The sequence below is a fragment of the Pseudorca crassidens genome, chromosome 11 (genome assembly GCF_039906515.1).
Source record: "Pseudorca crassidens isolate mPseCra1 chromosome 11, mPseCra1.hap1, whole genome shotgun sequence".
Classification (NCBI taxonomy): domain Eukaryota; kingdom Metazoa; phylum Chordata; class Mammalia; order Artiodactyla; family Delphinidae; genus Pseudorca; species Pseudorca crassidens.
Window position 1 is genome coordinate 91,971,137 of NC_090306.1, and position 23,422 is coordinate 91,994,558.

The 23,422-nt window shown below is 47.3% G+C and overlaps 2 protein-coding genes across 4 annotated transcripts in view; one reads left to right on the forward strand and one right to left on the reverse strand.

Moving 5' to 3' along the window:
• SYN3 (synapsin III) overlaps positions 1-23,422 on the reverse strand; it is a 458,022-nt gene that overhangs the window by 227,094 nt on the left and 207,506 nt on the right. The gene's annotated exons all lie outside the window — the stretch shown is intronic.
• The window catches only part of TIMP3 (TIMP metallopeptidase inhibitor 3), a 57,094-nt gene continuing 52,635 nt past the window's right edge, over positions 18,964-23,422 (forward strand). Inside the window, exon 1 of the mRNA XM_067697867.1 lies at positions 18,964-19,398. Coding sequence (XP_067553968.1) covers positions 19,278-19,398 — 121 coding nt within the window. The 5' untranslated portion in view covers positions 18,964-19,277. The remainder of the gene's footprint in view (positions 19,399-23,422) is intronic.

A 23,422-nucleotide genomic window follows, 5' to 3' on the forward strand; every position in this document is an offset into this window, starting at 1 on the left:
ATAACCAGGGCAGAAAAGCAAAACGTGGCAGAGGTAGCTAGAACAAAGAGCTCGCTCTTTTGGTAAGGGTGAGCTGCTGTGTTCTGCCTCCAAGTCCATGAAGGAACCCTGTGCCCTGACTGAGCCCCCTGATGCTCGCTGCCTTGATTTCTGTGTTCCTTTGCCTACCTGCCTGGACACAAATTAAACAGCTGCCGGCTCATGGGTGTGGGACACTGCATCTGGTTTGTGTTTTGCTGAACTGGGTTGGGATTTCATGCCTGCAGCTGGCCCTGGGGGGACGAGGAAGTAAATGAGATGGGGATCTCAGGAGTGTGTCCTGGGGAGTAAAATTACAGATGACCAGGGTATAGCTGCTCAAGATTGAGCCGAGCCTGAGTGGACCAGGCCACCAAAGGGCCTCTGAGCAGTGCACCATCGGCTGCCCTGGTTTCTGTTTCATATCTCCGCTTGCCTTGGCATTTTTCACCTAAGTGTTAGCTGAGAATCACTGGCTGAGAACCCCGGAAATTTCTGTCCCCATCTCCACCCTTGGAAACCTCACCACAAAGAGTTTTGTAATCTGCCAAGCACTCTGCATATGGGAGGGATTACACCTTGACCTCAAACATTTACTGTTTTTGTTACCGACTAAGAGTCTGGGCACTAAAATGACACTGCCTTGTCGGAATCCTGGCTCCCCAACTCACCAGCTATGTGACCTTGAACAAGCTAATGACCTTCTCATGCCTCAGTTTCTTTATCCTTCAAATGGAAGTAGTAATATTAACCACGTCATAGGGTTGTTACTATGAGGATTAAATAATATAATGTGGGTAAAGCACTTAGCAGTACCTGGCAAGATAAACACTTGTTAAGAGCTAGCTGCTATTAAAATTAGTTATTATTGCTTCTATTTCTTTTCTTCCTTCCTCACTGTCTCCCTCTGTCCCTCTGTCTCTCCTTTTCTCCCTCCTTCCGTCAACTGCTTCTTAATTGTATAAGGCACTAGAACTACCAAGACCTGAAAGACCCAGTTGCTCACAATCCTGCCCGAGGTCCCACGGCCAGAAAGTGGACTTAGCCTAGCCTGGGGAGATTCAACTTTTAGGGTCTTTCTCTTTCCTTATGCCTCCCACCTCCTCCCTCTCACCCCACTGGTACCCAGAATGGTGCCTTATCCATGTACCTGCTCAATCAATCCTTGAGGGTCTGAGTAGGTAGTGGTCAAGGGTACCAAGAGTACCCTTAAGACTAGAAGGGTTTGAATCCTGGCTCTGCCTCTGATGGGCTGTGTGACCTTGGCTAAGTCACTTAACCTCTCTGGGGTTCAGCTCCCACCTATTAAATGGGATTATGATAATGTGTTCGCCCCACAGGGCTGAGCTGAGGTTTAAAGGAATTAATAATAAAGTACTTATACCAGTGCCTGGTGCATAGAAAATGCTACTTAAGTGTTAACTATTACTATTGTTGATGATGATTGGCTGAGGCAGGGCCAAGGCACAATTGCTGTTTAAGGGTTTCCCAGATCATTTTTTGATGCATTTTCCTTTCTCCAGGGGATGCTTTGGGATTCTTAGGCAAAGCACATCCACAGACGAATATGCCTTTCTCCTTACTTTTTCTTTTCATTATCTTGAAGAATAGCTTTCTTTTAAAAATAGAACAAAAAATTATCCACAAAGAACTCCTTACCTCACAATGAAGCTTTCCCTCCATGAGTCCTCCCCATCCTATTTTCTCAAAGGGCTGGGATTTTTTTCCCCCTTCAAAACTATTTCTGAACAAAAATTCCACAGTAAGAAGGAAAACAAATGGGTTTTCATGTCTTGTAGTTCTAATACCAGGAATCTGGCCTTGCTTAGACTATGGCTCTGGGCCTCAAAGTAGTTAGTTCATTCTCCAGGATCTCATTGGATCCTCCCAAGGACCAGGGGAACCAGAATCTGTCATTGCCATTATACAGCCAAGGGAGCTAAAGACCCAGGGACGCGAGGGCCTTGCTCTCAATTCATAGTGGAGGCTGACCTACTTGATAGCTGCATCCTTGTCTATAACTCCCTTGCTACAATTGCTGAGCCTCTCACATGGTCACTAAGGCCCAGCTCCTCCTCTGCTTCCTCCCGTGACCACAGGTTTATACTGCCTGAATGCCTGGCCCAGGAGTTCATGGTGCAGTCTGGGGCCTTGCAAGAGCAGTGTGGGAAATAACCTACCTATGGCCTCAGTCAAAGAGACAACAGGGAGTTGTGGAGACCGCGGTGTGCAGGAGCACACTTCCCAGTCTCACCTGGACAGCTGCTCCTCAGCACTTGCTAATTATGCCCTGGCAATGTAGACTCAGAGCTTCTGGTAAGCCTCGCATCTACCGCCTGGTAGCTTTTACCCTTTGGTCCTTGTATCTTTTAGGGGAAACTCAACCTTGTCTTCTAATGACTGACGGTCTTTGCCAGACATGAACCCTGGAGGCAGACTGCCTGGGTTCAACTCCCAGCAGTACTGCTCAATAGCTGTGTCACCGTGGCATATTACTTGAGCTATCTGTGATCCAGTTTCCTTATCTGGAAAACGAGGACGATAATAGTATCTACCTTACAGGGCTGTATGACAGTTAAGTGAGCTAAGATATGAAAAGTCCTCAGTTAAAGCAATATAAGTGTTTATTATTATCATTTTCCTCTTACCCAGGTTAAATTTTTCAAGTGCTTTCAACTGTTCTCCATACTCCATGCTTTCTGGGGCTTTCAACATTCTGATCGCTCTGTTCACTCTGTTTAGAAGGTAAGCCAATGTGGTCCCTTTTATCCACTCCTCTTGGTATTTACATCCTTGTATAATTCCTTTCCTGAGTGTGGGCAGGACCTATGACATACTTTCCACTAGTAGAATACAGCAAAAGCAGTGGGATGTATATGATTATGTGTATGTGATCGCATTACATAGGACTACGATGCCCATCTGGGGAGAAGATGCTCTTCCCTGCTGACTTTGGAGAAGCAAGTTGCCATATAGTGAGCTGCCTATGGAGAGAGTCACATGGCAAGGAGCTGAGGGTGAACTCCAGCCCACAGCGAGTGAGAAACTGAGTCCACAGGAAACAGAACATTGCCACAATCACGTGAGCAAAGAAGATGAAGCCGCAGCCCTAGTCAACATCTTGATTGTGGCCTTGCAGAGGACCCAGCTAAGCCAGGCCTAGACTCCTGACCCATAGAAACCATGAGATAATAAATGTGTGTTGTTTTAAGCCACTAAGTGTATGGTAATATTGTAATGTAGGAATAGATAACTAATATAGTCAATTAACCACAATGGTAACTCTCCCCCATTCACCCTACTTTGAAAACTCTCTAATGTCAGTGGCCTGCTTTAAACAGAAGTCCTGGAATAGAATAGCATATCACAGCTGGCAATATTGGCACAATGCACATGGTGTGGCCATAAGCAATGTCATTGCTTTTCTAATTGGCATAAGAGAATAGCTGCACTTGTCCATATGAGAGCAGGCTTGAGCTCCTACTGTGCACAGGGCACTAGGCTGGATGCTGTGAGGCAGGGGAGGCATTTCTCCCCTTCTTGCCCCTCCCAGGCAGACCCACTCTTTGGCTCGTGGTGTGATCACTTGGTGCAGGTGATACCCACAGCTCATCTGTTTTCCTAATTCTCTTCCTGCTTTGCATTACTTTTCTCCATCAAAGAGGAGGCAGAGGAAGTTAAAAAAAATACAGGTGAACTCACCTGTTTCAGCTGGAGGGGATGCAAGGGACCATCCAGTGTCAAGGAGGGTTATACTGAGACTCACGGCTCATAAGCAGCAGAGCCGGGGTTAGAAAAGCACCTCTGACATCTAGCACAACACTCTTTCTTCAAATGAAAACCTGCTGTTTTGTCCTTGTGAGTAGTAAGAGGCTGACACTGTGATTCCAGGTGGATTTTTGGTGCCAGATGCAGTCAGAGAATCTTTGACTTTCTCTTTGTTCTTGGGCAAATGAAGTTGCTTCTCTGAACCTCAGTCTCCTCATCTATAAAATGAGGAGAATGATATCTACTTCACAGGGAGTCCAGGAAGGCTGACAGGATAATATATGTAAAGTGCATGGCTCCAAGCAAGTGGTAGAGAAGTGCTTGCTCCCATGATTACGTTCTTTTGGGAGGATTTAAACTCTCATGCATCCCACTGTGCACACAATCATGAGAAAAACATTTATTGAGCAATCAAATTGTTCCTGACATGTTCCCAGAAGGCATTTTCTAAGACTGAAAGAATCTAGTAGAACTTTGATCTCATCTGAGAAGTCTTGTCTGGTTACCCTAATCAAAGGAGGCCCCTGCACACTCCCTGGCTCCAGAGTCCCTTGGTTTTCTCTTCTTCATTGCACTTATGACCCACTGAAATGGCCCATCTATTTGCTTCCATGTCTACTGTCTGTCTCCACCATGCAACATAAACTCTAAGGACAGGGACTATGTCTATCTTGTTTGCTGCTCTATCTCAGTACTCAGAAAAGGGTCAGACCTGGCATCAGTGCTCAATAAATAAGGAGGGAATGAATGAAAGAACCTGTCTTGTTTTTTTCCTATGAAAATTGGCCTAAAGATGAATAAGGGGAAATCCAAGAAATCAAACCATTTCAAAGAAGAAAAAACCACAGCATTCTAGCAAAACACTCCCATTTACTTACTATGCACTTTTCATATCCCAGGCACAGTGCCAAGCCCTCAGCATGGAGTATCTCATTTAATTCTCACGCTGGCCCTATGAGGTAGGTGTTCTTAGTGCCCCCAATTTATAGATGAGGAAGCTGAAGTCCAGAGGAGTGAAGCCTTCTGCATAAAAGCACACGGTTAGTTAAGAGGTAGAGCTGGGGTTTGGAATGCAAACCCCAGGGCCTGAGCTGCTTCACACTGCAGAAGCTGATGGTGGCCTGTGTTTGGGAAATAAATATGGAAATATTTAGGGGTAAAGAGGCATCATGTCTGCAGCTGACTCCTAAACAGTTCAGTTGTGTGTGTGTGTGTGTGTGTGTGTGTGTGTGTGTGTGTGTGTGAGAGAGAGAGAGAGAGAGAGAGAGAGAGAGAGAGAGAGAGAGAGAAGGAGGGAAGAGAGAAAATGTAGTAATATGTTAACCTTTTTAACCTTTAGGGTAAAAAGTATCTGGTAATTCTGTGAACTATTCTTTCAACTTTTCTATAAATAGGAATTACATCAAAATAAAACACTTTTTAAAAAGCCAGTGGTGGGGAGAAGATACAGCTCGCGTCATGGTGAGGAAGGGCACAGATCCTGCTTGGCTAGGATGAAGCCTAGAGATGGGGGTGAGAGGCTGGGACAGACTCTGGGGCCAGAAGGTCAGGCTGAGCAGCCAGGCTCTACCAGGGAGGCAATGCATAGGCACGGAAAGGAGCAGTGATGATGTTCATTTAACTAAGTTAACTAAGTCTGCCCTCCCAAAAGGCTTTATAAGCCAACTTCTAAATCTAGCTGCTTATTGCCAAAGATACCCACATAGTCAGGAGAGCATTGTTTCCCTATGGTGTGGTTCCCACCCTAGTGATCCATGCAACATTCCAGCCTCTCCATCACGAGACAGGAGAGGGTCATTAGAATGCTGGGGCTTCACACACTGTCACATAATTGTCCCTGCGGAGGTGGAAGCAGACAGCCTCTGCACATTTAAAAAAAATGCCCAGAGAGGGTAATTAACTCATCCAAGGTAGCACATGTGGCAGAACTTGGATTAGACCACCAGGGTGGTGGGTTCCCATCACGTGTTTACATTCTTCTTTCTTGGTACCACCACCGTTACATTACTAAAGCACTCATAGTTAGCCTTGAGTCCTGACTCCTTCCCTTGAAGTGCAGACACCATCTTTCCATTATTTTCTAAAGTAGCTGTGCATGGGGGAAGGTCATGCATACTCATCCCAAAGCATGGGCTTAGTAGTCAGACAGACCTGGGAACATCGCTTCCTATGGGGTGACCTTGGGCAAGCTATTTAACTGCCCTTCCTCCTGGCAGATCAGAACAAGGATGTCCAGATTGTTGGGTTGTTGTGAAGATTCATTATCTCGACATATTTATTGACTATTGATCTAGGTGCTGTGGATACACCAGAGAAAAGATAGACAAGGGCCCTGACCTCAAGGAGCTTCTATTTTAGATAGAAAAGACAATGAATAAAAAATAAACAAGTAAGTTTTTTTTTCCAGACAGCAATAAGTACTGAAAAGGAAATAAACTTGAAACACAGGGCAATGGGAGGCACAAGTGACTGGGGATGGTTGTCGTACTTCAGCCAGGGAGGATGTCTCTGAGAAGGTGACATCTGAGCTGGAAGCTGAATCACAAGAAGGAACCGGCCATGGCTGGACCTGGGAAGGTCAAGGGAGGAGATGGGGCAGTCCTGGAGCAGGAACCAGACTGGGTTTGGTGAAACATGGAAAGGAGGCCAGCATGGTGGGGAACATGGTGAGCTGAAGGGAGAGTGGGGGAAGGACAGTGCTGGTGGGGACTATATCATGTGGGGGATGGAAGCGGGAGGCATTTAGAATTCATTTTAAACGCATGAGGGATCCAGAGAGAGTTTTGAGCAGGAGAGTGTTACGGTCTGAGATTTCTTCTTGAAAAAAGATAACATACATAACGTTATTGGTACAGGACCTGACACAGGGTAGATAGTTAATAAAGGAGAGCTATATCATTGTTTACCATTCCTAGGCAGCACCACTAATCACTACAGACTTCCAGAAGGTGGGTGGCCCATGTGGACCTTCCTTCTAGAGGTGGGGCACCTGGATGCACCTGACTAAGGAAGGAGAAGAGCAGTGGGAACTATTGCTGACCTTTGACTTCCTCCCTCCCTCCTGCCGCCAACTCCCCCCGCCCCCCACCACCACCTAAGGCAGATGCCAGCCGCCTCTGCCAGGCCAAGGGGTAGGATCCCTGGGCCTCCAGCTGGCTTCAGCTCTAGGCCTCTGAGCCGCCTTCACAGTGCTGTAAAAATGCAAAGCATTCCAGCCATTTTAATTACTGGGTGTTGCAGAAGCCAGCAACCAGTTCATACAAAGGAACAACAGACAAAAAATGATTTTTCAACATGCCTTTGGCCTCTCCCCTCCTTTCTCCCTGAAATCAGCCTCCAATCACTGGCTCCTAGGCCTTGAAAAGCACTCCAGGTATGTGCAGTCTCTTTAAGAGTTTGTTGACGTGACATCAAAATCTTTTTTCTCTAAATACTTGAGGCAGAGGCAGTACCAGCTACCTTCAAGCGGTTTGGAAAGTTACTGGTCATATTCTTGACATGCTAAGACTATCACAGGGGCTCCATATTACACACACTGAGAACTTTGTTATAAAAGAGTTCAGTGTGTGGTGGGTCTGTCTGGGCACCAAGTCAGGGGGCTTTTAGTTCCTGAAATTCCAAAATGACCACATTATAAGGTACTCCCAAGGCATGAACCCCAAACACAGTATTCCAGCAGTGCTTGGATGTGGAGAAGAATTTCTTAAAAGTTTGTAATGTGATTAGAGAAACCTCCAAGTTCCCTAATTCTGGTTTTTCAGTAGCTTCGAAACACTTTCCTCACTAACAATCTAATCTAACAGTTTGTTGAGGACCTACTGTGTGTCAGACATTGGGCTAAGTGCTCAGAAAACTCAATTAGATTTTGTCAACTAGCTCGCCTCCTAAAGAGGGAAAATGACACAGAAAATGACAATCCCAGTGCACTGTGATGAATATCAAGTCACAGATAATCTCTGATGGTGGAACCCAGCTTGGGTGGAAGGAGAGGCTGCTTGTATGAGATGATGACTAATGATAATAATACGATTGTCTTAATAATAATATTGACAGTGGCCACTTATTGATGGCTGACTCTGTACCAGGAATTCTGCTAAGTCCTTCCCGTGCATGATGTTTATTCCTCACAACTCTGTGAAGTAGGCACTAATGCTGTCCCTATTTTACAGATGAGAAAACTGAGGTACAGAAAGGTTACTTGTCCAAGATCACACAGTTAATAAATGGCAGTGGTGTGCTGGTAAATACTTAACAAATAGCTCTCCAGGACAAAAAGCCTAGTTTGTAGCACCTGCCAATTACTATGGTATAAATACTCCCATCGTGGCCAATTTTAAGTTACCAGTGTGATGTCACAGAATGCAGAGTTGGGAAGACTATTTCTGCCATACAGATTCAATAGCTGGAAATAACCTCAAGAGCATAGATTAGGGTATAACATAATAAAATAATGAAGTGATGAGTTTTAAGTATTCATTACCTGTGTTTTTAATATAATTTGATTGTAAGTTTATATAATTACATATTTAATAATAGCCGTGTTTAACAGCTGACTGGGAAAATTCCAGAAAATTTAACCATCAGCTCTCATAAGCCAGGGTGAGGCAGCTCCAACACCCCACTGGGGGCTCCAGAACCTCACTTTTCACCCCTCTAGACAAGTAAGAGGTAGTCAGGTAAGAGGAGGAAAGGCACTACAGGCCAAGGGAACAGCATGAACAAAGACTTAAAACATGGAAGTAAGAGAATAGACAACAATGACATTTAGTGTTTGCAAAATGTTTTCAACCCATCACTGGAGTGCAGAGAGGTGGTAAGGAGCACAGAACTGGACGCTGAACTTCCAATTCTGGTTCCACGACTTATTAACTGTGTGATCTCGACCAAATTACTGATCCCCTCTATGCCTCAACTTTCTTTTCTATAAAATGGGTATGATAATAACAGCCCCTACATCTTAGAGTTTTGAGAATTAAATACATTTGTACCTGTAAAGTACAAAAACAGGACCTGGTACATAATAAATCCTCAGTCAATGTCAGTTATTTATTATTTGATCCTTAAAACTACCTCTGTTAATTAAATGTTTGTCCTCACTTTATGGAGAGTAAATATAAGTTGAGAGAGAAACTCAGTAGATGGAGGAGATGGGACTTGAATAAGTGTTCTGATTCTAGCTTCTGTGCTCATCCCAAGGTGGAAATCACCTTGACCCCATGAATATTATTCTTCAGTAGAGCCTGCTGATGTACTCTCTGCCCTACTAAGTGTCCTTCTGATAGGGACCATAGCTGATTCATGTTCCTACACACCTTGATTGATGGGTGCAAGGCATTCTGGGAAGGAAGACCCACCCAGCGACAGACATTGGGCATTGGCCCCTTGTATCCTTGCTATTTTCTGCGTGTTCACCTTCACCCTGAAGAGGCAGGCTGGAAGGGTGGTTAAGAGCATGGACTCTTGGGCCAGACTGCTCTGGATTTAAATCCCAGCACTGCAGCATCCTGCCCATGTAATCCTGAGCAAGTTACATAATCTCTCTGTACCTTTGTTTCTATACCTGAAGAAAAAAGGGATGGCGAGGATAATCTCGTCTACCTCACAGCTTTCATTATAAAATTAGTATGAATTAATATACACAAACTGCCTAGAAGAACACCCTGCACTCAGTAGGCACTCTGTAAGAATTAGCTATTACTATCAAGTTTTGGTTTCCTTTGCTGCCTCCTTCCCCCCATCCCTTCTTTGGGTATTATGTACATGGTCAAAGAGGATAGGATATGGGAATATGCTCTTCCTTCATAAACATAGATTGATAGACAATAGGCTACTTGATGGCAGGGGTCTCATTCTTCTCTGTAGCTGTAGGGCCACACTCTGGTCCATACAGGTTCTCAGTGAGAATTTACTATGTGTCAGGACTGTACCAGTGCCTTATTCACTATACCTTGTTTGATCCTCATGAAGATCCTATGAATTTCTCTTCCATTAGATATCTGAGGCTCAGAGAGGTTAAGGAACTTGTTCAATGTCACAGTGAAAAAGCGAAGAAGGATCAAAACTCAGGTTTATTGACATCACAAGCCTTGGTCCCTAACCCCCTTGTCAGTCTGCCTTCCAGAATATTCCATTGGGAAGTTTTGAGAGATCATAAAATCTAAACCCCTGGTTTTACATTTAAAGAAAGGGGGATTATTGATTTACTCATGGTCACTCAGCTATTGTGTGTGGCAGAACTGAGACAAAAACTTGGTATATTTCCTCAATCGTATGCTTAAAATTTCAGGAGGAAATGAAGCCATATTCAAAAGCTGTTAAAAAATACTGATCACTATTCCATCAGTTTGCCTCTAGATTCTGGGCCCTTTTCTGGTCATACAAATGTAATTTTCTGGTGGCATCTGTTCACATTCAGAGTAATGAAGGACCTAACCTTACCCCCAAATATTGCCTGCCCTATAATTTCTCCTGCCTTTTCTCCACTGCAAATCAGGTCAAACAAGAGATCATGCATTTCACTTGCCTGCTAATAAAAGCTCCCTCACTGGCCCTCCTTGTGGAGGTACCATGTCTCCTTCTGCTTGGTTGCATCATACAGTGATCAAGAGCTCTGAGTACTCAATGGGAACCCAAAAGATGAAGAGGAAGTCACCATCACTTCATGAACCTATGGGTACAGTGACTTTGCGGTCTCCAGAAGGACTGCTGGTTTGGAAAGAGACCTCTAGGTCTGAATCACAGCTCTGCCACTCCTTCCTTGTAAGAAATTTAATTTTTGAGCCTCTGTTTTCTTGGCTGTAAAATGGGCATAAAATAATATCTCCTTTTTAGGGTTGTGAGGATTGGAGCAAACACTGTATTGAAAGTGCCTGTACATAGCAGGTACTCCACTAATGCAAGTTGCCTTTCCTTTCTCTTGTCTTAGAAATCTTTTCAGCTTATCATCCCAAGGTTGATGAATGTTACAGGACAGGAAAATAATTATTTATTAATTGATCTCATCTAATTCTAATCTAATACTAATCTAATTCTCATGGGCCCAGCACTGAATTAGAGGAGTCTGGAGTGATGGGAAGATGATGAGATACTAAGGGGTCTAATTTCTTGTCTCGCCTTTGCCAGTAATCCTGTGTGACCATAAAGAAGCCCACATCTCTGGACCTTTTCCTATATCAGTAAAATGAGGGGGTTGGATTTGATGACCCACAGTTCTCTCCCACCTCTGGCTCTCTATCTCGTCATAATACGGGTTTCCAAATACCTCCCCATTTCCTGGTAGGGTGGCCCAACATCTCATGGCACACTTGACCCTCCTGTTATAGTTCACACCACTCACTATTGTTTTCACATCTTTCTCTCCCACTAGACTGGGAACTCCTTGAGGGTAGGTCTGTGCCTTGTTCACTGTTAGACCCTCAGTGCTTATTGTGTACTAGTGGACAACCAGTCAATGTCTAAGGAAATTGGAAGGAAGGAGGGCAGGAAGGAGGGAACCCTGTACTTTCTCTCCAGAGCTGATGAACACACTGTGACATGCAAGCTGTGATGCAAACAGAGACTGTCAGTGGAGCAATGGAAAGAAGGCTTTCTGTCTTCTGAACACTGAAGCTATAAATTCACACACCATGCACGTGCTTAGCCATCTGTGGTAGTAAATCAAGATACGGTAAGGGGAGAGTTCAAAACCCAAAACCCAAACTTGTTGACCTGAGGGTCATTATTGGAAGGTGACTGTAATCTAAAATATAGAAACCAAATGGATCATGATATTCCTGGCGCAGAAAAAGTCTGGGCAAAAGAAGGGAGGAGTGGCAAGTTTGGAGCGGAAAAATAGAAAGACCAAAGGGGTTAAAGTCGGCAATATGTGTCTGGTCTTGTCACTGACCAGGGAGAGGGACTCTTGCCAGCAGGTGTGGGCATTGTCGTGCCCTTGGCCAAGGACTCCCCTCAGCAAGAAGGGGAATTCCACAGTGTCTCAGCTGAAATAAACTTGTGACCTCATTCCCTGTGTTCAGACTCCATACACACCAAAGCAACTTTCTGATGAGAAACTAGCTTCATACGAAGCTCTCTATGATTATCAGGAAAACTATGAGGGTCGTGTTGACATGACATGACATGACAATTAAATCTCTCATTGGAACCAAAGACAATGGAATTTGCAGGTCTCTTTTGAATCTTAGTGTCCCTGGGACTGATTAATTCTGGGAGCTGAATCTAGTTGACTTTCTGGACCCAAGAAGCTGGACTCCAGAAACTCTATTATGGTGAATTTGTGAAGCTTATACACTGACTGTCCCTCCCCCTATTTTCTCTGCCATTCATTGGTTAGTTTATTCTCTCAGTATTTGGTAAGTGCCTACGATATGCAGACGCTGAGCTAGAGACTGAAAACGCCCCTGTATTTGCTTGTTGTCTAAGGGAGAGAAAGACGTATTAACCACTAGGGGCAACAGAGTGTGGGAGGCACCATGGAAATCTGGGGGATACTGTGTGGGTGGGAGGGGAGTGAGGAAGGAGAGACCTCGGGGGAGTCGTCAGCTCCGCTGAGGCAGAGAGAGGGTCAGGAAAACATCCATGAGCTGATTCAAGTTGAATCCGGAAAGATAAAGATCCTGACAGATGAGGGTCAGGGACATAAAGATGGAAGGTGGATTCCAGGCAAAAAGTGCAGTGTGAACAAGCCTCAGAGGCAGGAAACTGATAGCCAGAACCTAAAAGGTTGGAAGATGGGAACGAGGGCATAGGTTGGAAGAGATAAGCAAGGACAGGACATGCTGTTGTGTGACTACAGCGGTAGCAATCCCACTGTATTCTGCTCGAATGGCCCCCCTCTGTGGGGCCCTGAGAAGAGCCAGATCACAGAGAGCCTTGTATGCTTTGCTTTGGAGTTTAAGACTGTTCAGAAAGCCATGGAGAACAAATGCATCATTTTTAAGCAAAGGACAGCATGATTTCAGACTTATATTTGAAAAACTTTACACCAGCAGCAGTGCAAAAGTTGAATTTGATAGAGAAAGACTCTGGGCAGAGTGAGCAATTATGTGCCTATTGAAATAGTCGGGAAAGACTCCCCGGGCCTGATCCAAGGCAGACATGGTGGGAACAGGGAGAAAGGGATGGTCAGAAGAGGTGTGTGGAGTGAGATTCTACTGGACTTGGTGAATGATGGTGCCAGTGGCGGGGATGGGTAACACCAGAGAGAGCTGAGAGGAAAAGACAATGAGTTTGGACCCTTAGGGACTGAGGAGGCCATGGGCCCTCCAGGTGAAACTGTCCAGGGGGAAGCTGGATCTAGACAAGAGCTCAGAGGGATACTGCTGCTTACAGTGTCCATTCTAGGGCACAGAGCAGAGTGGTAGGTGGATCCAGGGGAGAGGGTGGGATTAGCCAGGGAGAGTGTGGAGGCTAGGAGGGAAGGGAAGGAGAAGGAAGGAAAAGGAAAGGAAGGGAAGGGATGAGAAGGGAGCCAAGGACCGAAAATTTGGAAACACCTACATTTTAGTGGCAGGAAGAGCCTAAAGAGCCTGCCAAGAAGACTGAGAAGGTACCGTTGGAGGCAGAAAGCAAAAACCCAGAGAGACTGGAGTCTCAGCAGCCGAGTTTAGAGAAGGATGTGATCGACAGCATCACCTGCTCTCTGGGCATCCCCATTGCACAGGATAAGTCAATTTCAATTCTAGCAGGTTCAAGCGAAGAGAGCTCAAGCACCTTGGCAGAAGCAGGATTTGCAGCCCAGTCTGACAGCAGAGCAACCCTATGTCTGTCCACCCCATTCCCTCCAAAGCCACACAGCACCAGGCAGAGACGCTCATGTGTGTCTTCTGTGCAAAGCTGAGCATGCAACCTTCAAAGAAACCACAAAGGAGCTACTCATTTTTAAAGGAAAAAAAACACGAACTCCATGGGCATAAGGAAGACAATAAGACAGGGTCGAGGAGGAGAAGTTCTGCCTCTACTGCATATTACCCTTCACAGAAATAATCGACCAACTGAGCACACAGTCACTTTAAAAAAAAAGAGCAAGTGCTGGAATATTAGCTCTGTTTCCCATCTCCCACCGCCCCAGAAAGCGGGGCACAAAATGCCTCCACCATGCACATGTGTTTTCTGGCTTAAAATCTCTGGGAGTAGTTCTCTGTGGAAAGAAATGCGAAAACCCCAGGATTCAGGTGAATTCAGCCAGAGACTCACACTAAGGGGTCTTCACTCCCTGGCAGGGCTGGGGGAGAGCTGGGGCAAGAGACGCCCTGCAATTTTACTGCCATGAAATTGTCTCCAGATGGAAGAGAGGAAAGGTGTTTACTCCCTGCTGGTGCCAGACACAGAGAGAACCTGAAGTACCTACCACCTTAGGTCCATAATTCCCCAGTGCTGGGCAGCAACCCTGCTGAGGGTCTGGCCAGGGCTCATGGTGATGGGTGGACCAGGGCTGTCTGTTGCTTGGAAAAGGCTATTTTGAATGTAATGACTTTCAGATGGACTGTGGGTTTGGGGAAAGCCACTGAGGCTGGGGTCTGGAAGAGAAGGGGCGGGAAAGAAAAGAGGTGTTTCCCTACACCGCAGCAGAAATGTCTCACATCTTATCAGTACCTTCACTAGGTTTAATTTCCAGAGGCCAGCTCTGCCCTGGAAGGGTAGGACCGTGGCATCCTCTGTTGTGTTCCCAGATCTCCCCAATCCCCACAAACCTATGATTCACAAGTATGTAGCTTCCTGAGAACACAGCTCCCCTTGGGTTGACATGTGGCCAGCCTGGGGGTGGAGAAGCTGGGCAGCTGAGGACCCAGGCGGGATGCTGACTGAGAGCTTTGTGGCCACTGCAGATGGGAGGGGTTAGCTTCACCCACTCAAAGGCACCCACACCCCACTGACTAGCATGGAATTGTGCTTCTCCCACCTTCTCAGTGAGACTGGCTGAGGATGCAGGCTGAGGGAATGGGTGTTCTCTGGCTTACAGTGCCCCCTAGCACTGGCCAGAGGGATAGGGCTCTGTGAGCTCTCCAAGGAGCTACCACCTGCCTATCTGAATGCTGGAAAGGGGCCAGCGGGGCCGAATCAATTCCATTCATTCAACCGATACTTATTGACTTCTTTGTTACCAACACTCGATCTTTATTACTAACACTGTCTTCAAAGGGCTTACAATCCAGAAAGGTAAACAATCACTTTATAATCAGACAAGTGGTGTGAAAGAAAGAAGCACAGGATAACATGGAAGGGGGTTGACAAAGACTGGGGATGGGAATCGTAGAAGGCTTTCTGGAGGAGGTGACATTTAAGCTGTGGTCTTAAGGCAGTAGAGAAGTTCAATGAATTTTGGAAATAAGGTATGGAGATAACAAAAGGCATATTTCCTGATCTTTTAGTGCTTATGACCCAAGAGGCAAAAAGACAGATAAACAAGTAATTACAGTGGGGCTCTACCAGGGACAAGACCCTCAATCTCTCCTATGCCTTTGCCATCACAATCTTTGTTTTCAGCCTGAGTCTTGGAGGAGAGAGCAGAAAGCAGACTAGAAACTCATTGTTGATTGACAGATTGATGGACATGCTTCAGTCTTGGTCAGGTTTGATTTGTCTCAAACCTGTTTAAATGGCAAGATCTATCTTCCCTTCAGAGACATTCACCTTGCGCTTGAGATTTTTCCATGGATTCTGAGACTTTCCAGCCAGGGGGGATCTTGGAGATCACTGAGTTACATCTTTCATCCAACAAACAGGAAACCTGAGGCCAGACAGGTGAGGTGACTTGCCCACACACACAACTGCTCTGCAGCAACCTTTGGAACAAATCTCAGGTCTTCTGCTTTTTTTTTTTCTTTCACCCCAGTCTCTTTCTGTCCCCCAGAAAGAAAATTTTCATGTGTCTCTTTGCAGCAATATGTTTGAAATGTTTTCACAAGGTATTAGATAATTTAGAAAGGGAAAAGTAAACACAAAAGAGATAAACCTCTGAGGAGTACAGAGCTGTATTCATTATGATTGGCTCAGAGGTGATTATTATCATAACAGAGAACGATTTAGTCAGTGCAGGCAGAATTCTCTACTTCTTAGGCACTGTGCAAAGGGACTCCGAAACTCATCTATAGATCTGAAATGCAGATTCAGGACTGCGAGTGGCTGCAGAAGAGTATAAACGTTAGGTCACGTGCTGCAGCTGGGGGGGACTGAGGCCCATGAGTGGGTGGGAGAGAGCCCAGGTAAGGAATCAGGCAGCCGCAGCAAAATCTTGGCTCTGCCACGAGCAAACCGTGAGACTCTGGGCAAATTCCTTCCCCTGGCTGAACCTTATTTTCCCCAACTATAAAATGAGGATGGGTAGTCTCTGAGGTCATTTTTCAGGACCTCTAATATAAGAGACTTCCATAGATTCTAGCATCCTGGAACTCGAAAGGAAGGGGGGTGGACAAGACAGATTTAGAAATTTCTTCAGTTCTTCTGGGGTTTATAAATCTATCATTGTCCTTAGCTGTCAAGAGAAAGTGGGGAGCCGATATCTTCATTCTTACCATTAGCCCCAGGCCCACTCCATCTAGCTTCTGAAGTGGCCTTGAAAAAGCAATTCTTACATATTATAGGTCCATGGACACCATGACATCCAGATTGATGGCTGTGAGGTCTGCTTGCTGGAGGGCCTGACCCCAGCGGTAAGGCTCCCCTCTACAAGGATTCACGAAGCTTGCTTTCTCTTTTCCTCAACGTGAGGACTGAGCTGACCTCACATGGATGGGCAAAGGAAGTCCCCTCAGGTTAGACATTAGGGAGAATTCCCCAACTGAAAGGGAAGCTGAACTCCAAAGACACTGGCCCAGCTTAGGATAGGGAGAGAGAGGAAATAAACCAAAAGGCAATTTTATTACCTTTCAGCTTGGAAAACAATCTGTTTGCTCTCACACTTACATAATTAAGGAGCTGCCATAATCAAAAGCTTCAGATGTTTTCTATACAGAACCTGCTGCTTGAAGTGCAGCAAAAGTTATTTCTGATACTCATATTCTCGGCAAGCCTTCCCTTGGAAAAACTACTGGTAATTTGGACAAAACATTAAAGTGAGAAGAAAAGAGAGAAGAGAAGATCTCTACACGTAAGATGCTTATCCAAAGTGGATTTGGTCTGGAAAGGCTTATAAAACCTTCCACATGACTGGCACCGTGCAGGGATAAACGAAACTCTAAAATCCGACCAAGTATGCCCTCATTCAACCTGGATCCTTGGAGTGGCATACAGAGCATCCACTGCTCAAGACTCAATGGGTTGCTGGCCACACCCATATCCATGTCTCCAGGGACCCAATTTTGCACTCTGAGGGCTAAAAAGCAGTGTGGCCAAATATCTCAGGCCCCCAAGTCTTTCTAGTGTGGTTGGGGAAATAGTACAACTAGATCCCACGAAACAAGGAGCAAAGTTCTAAAGTAAACACCGAGAGAAGGAAAGCTCTCTCTAGGTCGAGCTATAGTTAGTTAAGGTGGGAAGGGTCTTAAAAGTTGGGAAGGGGACAAGACAGAAAAATGTGGAAACTAGATTCCCTTCCTTATAGCTAAAATTTTTAAGAGGAAAAAAGGAGCTTAAAAAATGTTCTTGGAAATACCATTTCCAGTGAAATTTTCTGATTCTCCCATTCCAATGTCACTTCTCTGAGGTGTAAACAGAGGAGTTTCTGAGAAAGAGGTTGAACTTGCATTTCTGAGCAGTACTTCCTAGTCCTTATTTTGTTCCAAACTTCTAGCATTTCTATTGCCAAATCATTTAAGTCTCTTTCCAAATGGGATGAGTTGGGAGCGAAAGTGAGAGCGACCCAAGAATAGAACGATAGAAGGCTCCAGCTGCAAAAGGGCATTTGCACAGTTAAAGCAAACTGCTGCTAAAGTCCAAGAAAATAAAAGCCTCTCTTAAGGTGGGAATGAGTGAACTGAGTTCCTGGCTGGTTGCCAAGTAATGTCACTTTTCTGTGCCAGTTTCCTCATCTGGAAAGTGTGTATAATACTTGGTGTTTTTCCTATCTAAAAGGATTACTGTGAGATGTAATGAGGTGAGATATGGAAAATATAAGGCAGAATCAAGATGTTACTGAATAATAAGAATAGTAGTCACAGTATTAGTTATTAGCAGTTATCTATTATAGCTCATAGTCTCAGATCCTGGATAGTTCTCCAGGATCCGGTTTTACCCCAGTTTTGGATCAGTTCACCCTCAAGTTCCTTGCTGAAGGATGGAGACCTGTCTGCCCTAGGTGGAGTCACCATTTCCGCCCGCCCTTTCTACTTATTGTTTTTCAAATAGGCTCAGGGACTTCGCACTTGCTGTTCTCTCCTTCCAGACTGACACATGGCTGAGGCTTCTTGTTCACATCTCAGCCAGGATGTCACCTCCTCAGACAGACTTTTCCTTACTATCCCATAGACAGCAGCACCCTCCCCAGTCATTTCTAACCCATTACTCTGTTTTGTTTTCTTCATGGCACTATTACCTTAGAAAATCACCCTATGTACTCATGTATTTACTGATGTATTGCCTTCAAGTTCCAAGGGAGCAAAGAGTTTGTTTTGCTCATCCCAGCATCCAGAACAGTGTTTGTTGAATGACTTCACAAGTTACTCTGCCTGAGCCCAGGAAACAACTTTTTATTACAGCCAGCTCCAAAAGGCAGATGGCTTCCTCGTGGACAGGAAAGTCAGGGGAGGCGACAAGGGGTGGGAGTGTATGGGGGATGGTCATCAACCTGCTTCTTTCCCTTCTGACCCTGCTCTCTCCAGAGAAGGTAGAGAGTTAGCCTTTGCCTATCCTTTCCACCAGGCGCAGTCAAGGCCTCCGGGACAGGGCCACCTCTGACCTGCCAAGGGGTTGGTGGTAGTTGATTCCGGTTTGGGTCAGAGGCGTCCAGAGGGCGGGGTGGGCGTGTGGCTAGGGTGCAGGCGGGAAGGGCACGGGGGCGCCGCTCGGAGGGCCCCTCTGCCAGTGCGTCTCGGAGGCGCGTCCAGCCCACCCACTCGCGTGCCCACAGCTGCATTATTCCCTATAAGGATCTGAACGGTACGGGCGGCCCCGCCCCGTCGCCCCGCGCCCCCGGCCCCGCCCCTTTTTTGGAGGGCCGATGAGGTAATGCGGCTCTGCCATTGGTCCGAGACGGCGGGCCTCGCGCGCCCGAGAGGGGGTGCCCGGGGGACCCGCGCTATATCACTCGGCCGCCGGGCTACCGCGTAGAGCAGGCAGTGGGCGGACGCTCGGACAGCTTCTCCTCCTCCTGCTCCTCCGGCTCCTGCTCCAGCTCCCGCTGCTTCGCCCGGAGAGATTGCCCACCCGCCCAGTCGTGCGCCAGCGCCGAGGCAGCCTCGCCGCACCCCATCCCGTCCCGCTGGGCACTCGGAGGGCGGCGCGCCCGAAGCCAAAGTTGCCCCGCAAGGGAGGGCGGGTGAGCTCAGGCTGCGGCGACCCCGCCGGCGGCGCGCAAGGCAACTTTGGAGAGGCCAGCAGCGGCAGCGGCAGCGGCAATGACTCCCTGGCTCGGGCTCGTCGTGCTCCTGGGCAGCTGGAGTCTGGGGGACTGGGGCGCCGAGGCGTGCACATGCTCGCCCAGCCACCCCCAGGACGCCTTCTGCAACTCTGACATCGGTAAGCGCTCCCGGTGTCCCCGCCAGAGCCCCCGCGGTGCCAGCTCGCGCGCTGCAGCCCGGACTTGGGCGCTGCTCCGGGTGGCATGGCGAGCCCCGCTCCTTTTCTCGGCCTGGGCTTGGGACGAGGTGGGGATACTCAGGTTCCTGGGGCAGGGGTTCCGGCATGACCGAGGGCGGAGATGCCCTGCAGAGAAACCCACAGAGGCTGCGTGAACCCCTTGCAGCCATGCTCTTTTAGGGCGTGAGGTCCTTACCGGTCCTTTTGACATCTGGAAATTTTCCCTTTTCACTCTCACAGGACAGGCTGAGGGAGAAAGGTGGGGAGAGTGTTTCTAAAACTTAGAATGCCAACTAAAGTGCTGGGATGATGAATAGTTAAAAAAAGAAAGAAAGAAAGTTGCCAGCCATGTGCAGGGAAAGTTGCAGGAGAGAGACTTGAAGTTTTCTGAGTTTTCACCATCTCCCCACTAAGTTCATTCTTTTCACTGAGACCTAACCCCGCCTCACACTCCCTAGGCAAGTGCTAACTGAGCTTCTTGGACTGCCAAGTTTGGGTGGATTTAAGGGGAAAAATGAGAAGAAAGCGGTGGGGTTGACCCTCCCCGGAGGAACTGTATTTGAGAGTGTTGATAGCAAGCAGGAGGTGGCGTGTGTGAGGGATCACTTATCACATAGCTGTGAGAATTCACAGGAAGGCTATTTCTTTTCCTTGAATGTGTGTGGGGAGCGGGAGACTGAGCAGTGGAAAACAGATTTGTCACCAAAAGAAAAAAGATGCCAAGGGTCACATCATGGTGACTATTCCAAATCGGACTTAGTGTCTTGATTAGAGACTCAGTAAGAAGTAGAACCGTATCAACGGCCTTGAGAGTGTGCCCTTGGGAGAACTTGTTTGGGAGTGTTCGGGACACTTGTGCATGGTTGGCTAGAGGTGGAGTAGCAGCTGGAAAACATCTCTCGTCTCCTTTCCAGCTCATAAGGCATGCAAGTCCAGTGGCCCTTGCTCTGTGTGTGTGTGTACACAGGCTGGGGGGTGCGGTAGGACACAGTCTAGCCACCCTCTGCCTGTGCAGATTCAGAGGTGAAGAATGGAGCGTGTGTGTTTTAAGGACAGTCATAAAGGGGAAAGAAATTTTCCACTGGGTCCTGGTGTGGGCCTCCACAAATGTGCTTGCAGGGGAGGAGGGCGGGGAGGCAGGGGCCTGGCGGGGAGAGGCGCCGCTGGTGGGCCTGGCGGGCCTAGGAGAAGCAAGGGAGGTAGCTGTGCTGAGCAGGTCAGTCCAGTCGGCAGGCACGGGCGTTTGTGTGGCCTGGGGTCACTCGTGTTAGTGGTTTCCTGGGGCCTGTGTTGTGCACCTTTCCCTCTCCCTGGGGAACCTGACTGGCCCCTGGGTTTGTGGATTGCCTGGAAGGATTCTCTGGGGCTGCCTGAGGGCTGGAAGCTTTTCTTTCTCCTCCTCTGACAGCCCTCACCCCGTGGGTGTCACTCCCGCCTGAGTAAAGCTGGGAGCTGCTGGTGGTGGCAGCGAGCTCTGGTCTTGCTCAGGGAAGAGCACATAGTTGGGGCCCGGAGCCAGCTGGAGTCAGGGCGTCGTCCCCACTTGACAATGGCTTGGGTGTGTTCCCTTGGATTTTGGTGTGTGGGGAGAGGGAGACCTCATGCCTCCCCCTTGCTCTTGGCTTTTGGGTTTCCACCCTGGAAGTTTACCAGGGAAGAGAGGAAACAGGAGCAAGGGGACCGCTTCCAGGGGGGCCACCGCCTGACTCTGTTCACTGCTTAGGTTTCCTGCTGTGTGTCTGGGCTAATACAGAAAGTTTCTTGTAATTTCTCTGGATTTATTTAAGAAATCCTCCCACATCCCCCTCCTCAGTAGACTGCCCAGAGAAAAGCAAAGTTACCAGGAAGTACCCAAAGACAAGAACATTATGGTAGCAAAAATAAAAAAGAAACAAAAAAACTTCGATACTGCTGGCACCGATCCAAAACTGTTCTGCCTCAGTTTGGTGCACTGCACTAGTGGCAGGGATGAGATAATGCTTTTAAAAATGGGAGGTGTGGATGTGGGCTGCCGGCTTGTTGACCTCTGCTGCCTTACAGTCCCCTGCTGGCGTCCAGTAGGTGGCTCCCAGTATTCCTAGCTCACAGCCCTTCTGGTTTCCAGTCTGTCTGGGTTGATGTCGGCCTGTTCTCTCCCTGAAGGAAATGTGTAGACGTTGCCATCCCCCTTGACCCCTGCGACCCCACCAATCAATACTGTAGTCCATGAAAAATGCTTACGCCAGCCCACCAGCTTCCTCTTCCAGGACCTTCCTGGCTCTCTTCTCTTCGTGGCCGGGTGCCATGTTGCTGGGTGAAGGCCCTCTCTAAGGAATCCCCTATGGCCTTCCCTCTCCTTTCTCCTCATCCACAGGTGTCTCTTTTCGCCTTTCTCCCCCAAAGCCCTGGGGATTGGCATTGCCTTCTGGATGAGGAGGAGTTAAAAGGCGTTGCTATGGCAACTCCAGGCCTTGCACCCTAGCGAAGCGTTTAGAAGAATAAACTACATGCGGGCTTATAAAACATACTGTGACAGAAAGAAAAGGACTTGGCAGCAGCTACGATGTCTGCAGCCCCCTCCCCACCAGTCGTTGCCCCTGAAACTCTTGACAAAACCTTGACTCTGGAGGAGGGAAGGGGGGGAACTAGGAATGAAGAAGGCAGTCTTGGCCTGCTTTCTGCTCCACAGCTCTGTCCAGCTAAGGAAGGGGTGGGCAGTGCCAAGAGCCTTCTGAAAATTGGGGTGTGTGTGCCTGTGCCTGCGTGCGTGTGTCTGTGTGGTTTCTGCAGGGGGCGGGAGCAGTAGAGAGAGAGAACTTTGCTTCAGAATGCCAAGCTCTCCTTTGCACAGAAGCATGGGGCTGTGCGATAGAGTGCTGGGGGCCTGCCCCCTGAGCCTGAGCCTGTTGGGAATTCGAGAGTGAGGCTCAGCTTGGGGGCCCGCTGCCAGCTCTGGAGGATGGTCTCTGGATGTCTCCGAATTGTTTTGACAGGGACCAGTGCCAGCAGATTCTTTTGGTATCAGATCTGAGGTTGTGGTTTTAGCAAAGAAGCCATTTTCAAAGAAGCCTGATCTATTCTCTCTCACTCACAAACACGCAATTACACTTTACACTGGGCTTTGTGACTTAAGGAAAATAAAAAGGATCAGACTTCAGAGAGGAGCCAGTCCCTTGGGGAGCGGACCCAGGCTGTCGACATCTTAGTAACTCTGGAAAGAGGAGAGCTGCTGTTTGTAGAAGGAGGGAAGGGACATCTCGCAGACTCCCACTAGGTTCAAGCACTTCCCAGATCCTGTGTCTTTCATCAACCCAGCATCTTCAAGAGTAGGTATTACACCTATTTTTTTCAAAGGAAAACACTGAGTCTGAGAGGGACTGTGCTTGCTCAAGGTCACCCAGTTACTGTATGGTAAGGCTAAAGCCATTCTTAGTTACGCCATTCTTCCAAAACTTTTCAACTTTCAATTACCCTTGATATTCTAAGGCAGACGACGCTTCCTAGGACCAGGATGAAATGGAGAGTTAACATTTGAAGAATGCCTTACTTATCTATTTGGGGAGTTTTCCTTAGAAATATGAAGACAGCCAAAATGGCCAGAGGTTTTAGTTAAACATCATCTTATGGGACTGAGAACTAATTACCATCATCCTCATCATATTAGGGTATAAATACAGAAAATTAAAGGAAAATTTCTAATGTTCTTTGGCTATTAGAACTGGAAGAGACCCTCAAAACCACCAAGACAAAGTAAAAAAAAGACTCGATTTGTCTCACTGAGGCCCAGGAAAAAGCAAAGCTAATGGGGACAAGAGATCTTGGCCTTCAATACTCTTACCCTTCCCGGTGGGGATGAATGGGGGCCTCCCAGGGTGAGGTGCCCAGTCTATGCAGACTCCTAGTATGATGGGAGGAAAACCAGAGAGAGTCAGGAGACTGGGTGCTGGGCTGGCTGGAGAAGGTGCCCCTCCCACAGTTGTGTCCC